This window comes from Lactuca sativa, chromosome 4 (assembly GCF_002870075.4).
Source record: "Lactuca sativa cultivar Salinas chromosome 4, Lsat_Salinas_v11, whole genome shotgun sequence".
Lineage (NCBI taxonomy): Eukaryota > Viridiplantae > Streptophyta > Magnoliopsida > Asterales > Asteraceae > Lactuca > Lactuca sativa.
In genome coordinates, this window is record NC_056626.2 from 310,462,844 (window position 1) to 310,471,447 (window position 8,604).

The 8,604-nt window shown below is 34.3% G+C and overlaps 1 protein-coding gene across 2 annotated transcripts; it reads right to left on the bottom strand.

The window, feature by feature from the left end:
- Positions 1–2,162: 2,162 nt before the first annotated feature.
- On the bottom strand, positions 2,163–5,798 carry LOC111917016 (protein MID1-COMPLEMENTING ACTIVITY 1). 2 transcript variants are annotated; one of them, XM_023912663.2, is made up of 9 exons: positions 5,700–5,797; positions 5,536–5,579; positions 4,700–5,318; positions 3,654–4,042; positions 3,455–3,564; positions 3,299–3,370; positions 3,074–3,180; positions 2,475–2,568; positions 2,163–2,382 (listed from the first exon to the last, which is right to left on the bottom strand). In XM_023912663.2, exons 3-9 carry the CDS (start codon positions 5,111–5,113, stop codon positions 2,324–2,326), a joined length of 1,245 nt encoding a protein of 414 aa, XP_023768431.1. In that variant the 5' UTR covers positions 5,114–5,318; positions 5,536–5,579; positions 5,700–5,797; the 3' UTR covers positions 2,163–2,323. The 2 variants fall into 2 exon arrangements, with proteins under 2 accessions (XP_023768431.1, XP_023768430.1); XM_023912662.2 differs by having other exon boundaries at positions 5,536–5,798.
- Positions 5,799–8,604: the final 2,806 nt, after the last annotated feature.

The window sequence follows — 8,604 nt, forward strand, 5'->3', positions numbered from 1 at the left end:
TGTTGATATTTAGTATACTCTAACGCTATAGTGATCTGTTAGATTTGTATCATGGTATCGAGTATGTTGTTGTGCTGCAGTGATCAGTTAGATTTGTATCCTGGTATCGAGTATGTTGTTATGTTGTAGTGATTTGTTAGATCTGTATCTTGGTGTATAGGATGTTGTTATTCAATAGTGATATGTAGAACTATATGTTTATCTGTACTTGCTGGTTATCATCTTGTGAAGTGACATGTGGACCATATGTGGTTATTTACGATAGCCTGAGAAATCTTGATCTAGGCTTTCTTGCATGGTCGTCGTTTGGTTGTGGCTCTAGAGTATGATGATTTGTTCGGGTGGCTATCTCACCTCTGGTTACTTATGGTTACATACTTCATGGAGGTTAGCTGGTAGCGGGGCAGTGTGCGGCGCGAGGACTAGTAGGCGGTATTATGTGCTTGCTTCATCCTTGATTGCTTATATTTCGACATGACGTGTTAGGGTTGAGGCTTTACTGCTCTGTGCGTGAGCCAACAGACCAGGGGTATTCCAGTCCAATGACTAAGTGGACCCGAGAGTATTCTAGTCCAATGACTGAGTAGACCCATTGTACATTGGCATTCCAGTCCGATGACTGATTGGGTCAGGGGTATTCTAGCCCAATGGCTAATTGGACACGTTGTATGTTTTCATTCCAGTCCGATGATTAATTGGGCCTGGGAATTCCAACCGGGAGGTTGTGGTCATTATGCATGCTTGTATGTTTATCGTAGAGGGTATTTTGGGGGAAACTTATTATGTTTTGTGCTTAAGAAGTTGTTTATTTTTTTCAGGTATCATCGGTCATCATGGGAAGGCGAAGGCGTGACTGTACACATGCATCAACAACAACGAAGATTCTACGCTTTAATATTACTCTAATTTCTATTAAATGTATTTGAAATAAAGGGTTTTCTTCGTAACGGATTTATAATTGGGAAGTTTTACTTAAATAAAATGAAAATTTTTGTTGTGAAAATGGGACGTCATATGCTAAAACTACTATATATATATATATATATATATATATATATATATATATATATATATATATATATATATATATATATATATATATATATATATATATATATTTGTGAAAATGGTCTTTGAATAATTTACCACATAAAAACTAAAAAAACGGTTTTCTTTTTGCTTTTTGAAGGTCAAACCTAGAGAATGTTTTTCTTCAAAGACATCGTTTGGTTTTTTCACAAATACTCTCTCAATTCATTTAGGCTAATGGGAGTGAAGTCGCTACGGGGCTTATTAGACATTCGCTAGGAAGAAGAACACCGCCCCCTAGCTCTCACTAGGGGCTCGCCAAGATTGTTTAGCTACCGATATAGTGAGAGGAGAGAGAAATGATTGCTTGCATGTGATTGGTTGCTTCCATTTTGACCGGATCGTGATTGGTTGTGGCTATTTTTTTTTTATTGTTTTTCAAAACAAAACCTATTAAACTCCTCACACTACCACTTCTTACATTTTTTTCAACCTATACATGTTAAGCTTATGTGGCAATAAAGAAAACTTATGTGGCAATAAAAAAAAACCTACATGTCAATTTGCTAGGAATGCTACAACTTTCTCCGGTCTTAATGAATCTCTAGTCTTAATGAGACTTCCGCTAATGACTATCCTGGAAAACTATAATTTTTTGCCTAAATCTCAGAAGGGTTAACCTAATTTGTCTTTTTTCTCTAAATAGTATTATAAAAGTTAATATCAAATATCAAATATAAAATACTAGATATGAAATAAATTAATAAAATAGTTAAAAAGATATTGGATATAAGATACTAGATTATAAACCATTAAGTATTAAATTGTTACAAACAGAAAATATAAAAACTAGTCTCGAAGTGAGGCGGTTTCTGGTGGTGTCCGGCATGGTTTGGGGTAGTGTATAAAGTGAGTTAGGGTGGCCAGTTGACAGAGATACGGCATAGATGTGGAGGAGACAGGTGGTGGTTGGTTGAGGAGATTGGGAGGCAGAGGCGGGTTCACCTAAACCACATTACATTTTCCCAACAGAAAACTTGTCCATGAAAACATTTACAATGTCTGATTTGATTTATGAATTAATATGAAACAACTATTTAATGGTTAACAATACTATAGCAGAAGCCAGAAAGTTGGAAAAGATATGGAATTTTTATTAAATTTATTCACAGAATAACAGTTTTTCAACTAGCAAACACAATACACGTGTGTAAACTCCCAATTCTGCCTCCTAAAACCAAAATATTATGAAAAGAAAAAGAATTGCCATGAATTGATACGTTCTATTATCCCTCTATGATTCCATGTACTGTGTGGAGGGAGGGATTGTTTTTATCTTCTGAGGACCTTCAACTGTTGATATTTGATCACATCAATTACTACCCAAAATAATGCATAAATACCAATAATAACAAATAATAATAATCACTAGAAAGTCATCCCACCATGAATTCCTCGCATTTCAATTTCCCGTAATTCTTGGACAAGCGCACAACAACAGCAACATAAATGCAATACAAAGTCACCACACCACCCTCCCTGCAAACAGTATATGACAGAACAAGTTGTACTGTGTTTGGTAAGCATTGAACTGGTCAACCGGTACTTGGACCAATGTAAATAAGACAAAAATTGTCATTTTTTTGTCCTATCCAAAAAAGTGGAACAAGTAGGGACAGAGACTCGCTCTCGATCACTCATCTGTTCAAAAGACGTAAATGCCCTTCTCATCCTTGTCATTGAAAATAGCCTAAAAAACGTGGCATAGTCATGTACCGTGCAACAAATGCAGCCGAAGGCTGCATGTGTTACACTGGACTGTACTGGACAAGGTTTTCAGGGCTATTTTCAACGACGAGGATGAGAAGGGCATTTACGTCTTTTGAACAGATGAGAGATCAAGAGCGAGTCTCTGTCCCTCCTTGTGCCACCTTTTTGGGTGGGACAAAGAAACGACAATTTTTTGTCTTCTTGACATCAGTCCAAGTACCAGTTGACCAGTTCAATGCATGTCAAACACAGTATAAGGCTTAAACAGTATTACCCTGATGTTCAAAGTATTCCGAAGCTTCCTCCTAATGCAACAAGTGTAGCAACAACATGATGCTATTAGGGAGTAAGCCATCAGCTCATTGCATGCATCTGCTGAAGCTGATAAAATCACATTTTTTTCGTGTAAGCTTCTAATGCATTATAAGAAATAATAAATATAATCCTACCACATAATGCTCTTAGTTAAACGACATTGGTATTAAGTAGGCAATCTTACTCATGTGCGTGTTTGTTGCCACTGTAGCAATTTTTGAGAGTGTTCCACATGGAAATAAGAAGGTTTTTAAGCCTATAGAAACACATAAAAACCTGGTTAGTTCACAAGGGAGAAATACAAAATAATACATGTAGGATGAAGGACTACAAGACATACACATCATAGGCTCTGAACAACAACTAAGAACATCTGAATGCCATGCTTCCTCTCGATAAGATCCTCTAGAAGAAAGCAAATCTTGTCTGGATGAAACTGAAGAAATGCTTCTGAAAAACAATAGATATATCAATATATCTATCATCAATTCTTCCAGGAAACATAAATTTTGATCAATATTTATGTAGAATTTACAAACCTTGAAGTTGAAAGAACATTCTTTTGCACCTCATTGTGATCTTCATGTTCTTTATTGCTAATAACATACGGATAGTATTCCATATTCTTCTCATACTGAGAATTTGAAGCAAAAACATCCACGATTTCCATGAGATTTTGAATCATTTCACATTGGCTAACATCTAAATAGGATTGTGAATGTTGTAGTTCCATATGAAGCTTTTCATTTTCTTTCTTTATAAACTCATTGAAAGGCAAATCTGGGTAGCTAAAAGAAAGGGATCTTCTCAAAACAGCAACATCATCGGTATTAGATGGATTAGGCTTCATGATAACATCTTGCACCCTTTGGTCTTCTTCATCTAATGTGTATTCGTTTTTGTCCATTTCAATATATTCCAATCTTTCCTGCATAAAAGTTATACAAGTTGTTTCTTTTTGACTTAACAAGTTAATCTAAATAGCTACACATAACTGTTTCTTTAGATCTTGATCTAACAAAATGACTTAATGGATTAAGACACTAACCTTTTACCTATTTCCCTTTCTTTTTTCTCCTACCAACTCCTCTTGATAAATATTGTGAAATTTGTTTCTTTTGGAGTGTAAAGATAAGATATAATGACATAAAAGCCCTTATGTTTCACTAAAACCCGATGTTTGCAACTTTTTTTTTTAATTTTACCTTTTTGTGTATTTTAGGTTCATTAAAGCCCTTAGTTTTGGCAGAAATGTTCAGTTTGTATCCTTTTTTTGGTTCTGAAAAGAACTGAAGTTTGGTTTTCTGGTTCATTAAAGCCTTTTAAGTTTCGAATAAAGGTTTAGTTTTACAGGGTAAATCTGCAAAAAAGGGTAAATTTGGAAAAAAAAAAAAAAAAAAAAAAGTTGTAAACATCATGTTTTAGTGAACCTATAATCCATAAATGGGTAAATCCGCAATTTTTTGTCAAATTTAAGGGTCTTTATGTCATTATCCCTAAAGGTAAAATGAATATTTATTTACATGAGAGAGAGAGAGAGAGAGAGAGAGAGAGAGTTGAATCCACATTAAAATCAAGTTAATACCTTGAATCGAGAATTATCCACAAGAGTAATGAGAGGTATGATCTTCAAGTACCTATCGATCTCATCTTGTGCCTTTTTAAATTGATAAACAATGGTCCAACCCATTGCAAGTAAGTAGAAATAGCTTCTATCCTGACAACTATTCACCAAAATGTAAGATCTTCTTAATGCATCTTCAAGTTGCTCTAAAGGTTCACGGGTTTCTGGATACTTCTTGAGTTCACTGATTTGAAGTTGTTCTAAAAGATTTCCAATCAATCTCAAATGCATTGCGAATTGCTTGCAGTTGTTTTTGTGCAAACGAGCAGTGCTAGCAGCTTTTACAATCATTCCTATTAGCCTCACTGCATCAAAACCTGTTAGTTGAGCCACATTTGCAATTTCCCCTAAATGATCCCATGCTGCAGCTGCCATTGTTGATTGTTCTTCAAAGAAATTCCCAAAACCCCTGTCTTAATCTCGTATCTGTGGTTGATTGATGATGTTCACCTCAAACTAAACACTATGTTTGATCTTAATTAACGAAATCAGACATCTTAATTTAATCATATATTTTTGGAGAAGCTTCAAAGGATCTTCATGAAATGAAGCATAATTCTGAGATCTTCAACAGGAAATTCTGTATCGAATAAAAGCAAACATATAGTAGCAAAAATTAAGTAAATCGAATATAAATTAATAACAAAATTTGCCCTCGTTTACAATTACCAAAGTTGGAAAATTGTTCATCAATGCAATTTAACAGCAATTTTAAGGAAAAGAACGTAAACGCACAAATGAACACAATGTGATGAAGTGGTTATAACTGAGAAATTGAGGACTACGAGAATTTCTACCTTCTGATTTCATGGTTTTGGAGTTCCCTGCGAAGCATCTTCATCTGCTTAAAATTTGTAGGAACAATCGATTGAAATACAGACGAAATTAGAATTCTTGTTGCTGTTTTCTTCTTCTTCTTCTTAAAGACAGGTTTATTAGGTGATGTTTGAAGAAATCATACCACAATATCCTCTCCCTCTTCTTCTCCCTACTTTCTCTGTGTAAATCTCTGCAAGGAGAGGGGTTGGGTGTCTCTTTTGTCCATCCTCCACGTCTACTACTTTCTTCCATTCTGTAGAGGGAATGTCAATATGCTTTTAAGTATAAAATAGCAAAAGTTTTTTTTTTCGTTTTTTTTAATTTATTTTTTTATTTAGTTATAAAATAGAATTGTAATCAAAAGGCTAACCATTAGTATATTGTGTTCTTTTCTCTTTTCCAAGTCGAGGGTAATTGTATCTTTGTTTTTATATTATAAAGTTTGATTCCAAAATTAAATTTCGTTTCTAAATCCAAATATCTTAAAACATCATTAATACCTTGTACCCGAGTTTTTTGTAAATTCGTTAAAGAAAAGGGAGGGAAAATATTAACGGAAGGAAAGGGAGGGAAAGAAAAATTTTATTTAATCCGTGTTCCCGAGTTTGAAGGAAATGAAAGTAAAATTTTTAGTTTATGTGTTCCCGAGTTAGGAGGGAAAAGAGAAGAAAATTAAAAGATTACAATTATACCCCTATTTAGACATTATGTTAAGAACATGTAAACAATATGAATAAACTACAATTCAAATCAAAATCAATCAAAAACATTTAATCAAACAATCAACTAATGAAATAAACTCAAGTCAACAATGAAAACCCAGAAAATCAAAATTCCCCCTCTTACAAATGAAGTCCAATGCAACCTACTGTAAAAAACAAAAAACAAATCACATAAAACCTAAAGATATGATTCAATTTTGAGCTTCACTCATCATCTTTCTTAAAAAGATCTTCCTCATCCTCATTGAAGAACTAAAAATTGTCCTAGCATCGGCTTGATTACGCGATAAATATATGAAATCATCTGCAAATTCATCGTCATCCAAACCCATCAACTCTAACTCTTTCTCGATTTCCTCACCTGTATAGCACGAGATTTGTTCCCTTCCCTCATAACATCAACGATTTCTTTAAATGTTTGCACAATATTGTGTTCAAAAGATTCTGGTTGAGGTTGAGGTTGAGGTTCAGGTTCAGTTTCAGCTACTACTTCATCTTCATCTTGAAGTTTGCTTTCTAGTTTTCTTTTTTTACTCTTCAGCTTCTTTGCTTTTGAACTCCCATCAGGTGAAACATCTGTTGCTGACACTATTTGAATGTCCTCATCATCATCTTTGTGTACGTTCTCCAAACTTACCTCCATATTTGCCATTAGTTTTTCCACATCAGCAATTTTTTCTATTTTAATTTCTTTGGATTTGCTTAACCGGGTATTTTTTTTCTTTTGCTGTTTCCGCTTTTGATCCCGATGCTCTATCATCTGAAATAACATCTCCAACTGACTGTAATTTGAAATCTTTTTGGTCCTGAATGCAGCTGCTTCAGGGTTCGCCTGTTTATAAACAAACCAAAAAATTAATTAGTAAAGTCAATGGTAAAAAAGTTATATAAAACAATAAATCAAACGTAAAACCAACACATACTTTAATTAATTGCTCCCATACTTCCTCCTCTGCTTCAATGTGTTTTGTTTGAGAATTCCATGAGAACCCACTCAACGAAATACCCCGATACATATCATACCATTTACTAAAATTACCTTTTAAAGTTTTCATTCTATTTTTAAGTTGATCTTTTGTAATAGACTTGTTAAACTCTTTACTCAGCCCTGCAATCATGTTCGCATATGCTTGTGAAGTGAATGTACCATTCACCCGATTACCTATATCATCTTCCTTTACAAGAGCTTCAACTAGAACATTATCCATATGATATGTCCATGTCAAATTTTCTTTTTTCATAACACTTCCATCCGTTGCCCTTTTGTTCATGATTGCTCTGTACATACAAAGATAACATAACCAGAAATACATTATTAAAAATTGTACACATATTTATAAAAAAGAAAGGGCTCATAATTTAAATAGCACCATCAAAAAAAGAAATTGCAAATGTCACTACAAAATTAAACTAAATTAACAGAATGAAATAAAATTGATAAATCGTTGATCTACTATAAAACTAATTAGACATATCTATTTCATTGTTTGGTTTCAACAAGTAATCATTCCACATTTGAGTTGTAATAGCGTTCCTCAATTCCTCAGCCCCATCACTACGCACACGTCTGTTATTAACATCATGTCTCACTTGTTGTGGTTGTTCATCCAACACCTCTTGTAAGACTTCATGTTCAAGTTTTTTATCACGATCCTCGTCTAGTAAAAAATTGTGTAAGATACAACATGCCACAAAAATGTCCGATTGTGTTTCGCAAGAGTAAAAAGGTTCTTGTGAACTTCTAACGATTGGGAACCTTCTTTTTAAAACACCAAACGACCGTTCTATTGTGTTACGTAAAGAAGCATGTATAAGATTGAACAACTCTTTTGCATTCACTGGGGGTGAGCAGAATACTCTTTCAAATGATACCTGACACCTCTATATGGTGTCATTAGTTCAATGGTATGAGGCAAACCAGCGTCTACCAAACAATATTGGCCTATAAATAACATGTAATTAGTTTTCTAATAAAAGACTACACACAAAATTAAATTAGTTATCAAAAATTACCCCTAGGAATTAGTAGTTTATCGTCTCTTTTAAGTGCATCTTTCACTATCCTTGAGTCTGAGGCAGTGCCCTCCCATCCAGTTAAAACGTACGTAAACTTCAAATCAAATGAACATGCGGCTAAGACATTTATGGTAGGGTAACCCTTGCGACCACGATATCTAGGGGCATCTCTATTGGGTACTTTTACACGCACATGTGTCCCGTCAATTGCCCCTACACAATTCTTGAAGTAGGGATAAAATCTCTTTTTCTCTTGAATTTCTTTCGGGACCACATCACCTTTAGGTTGTTGAATGTAGTAACTTTCTA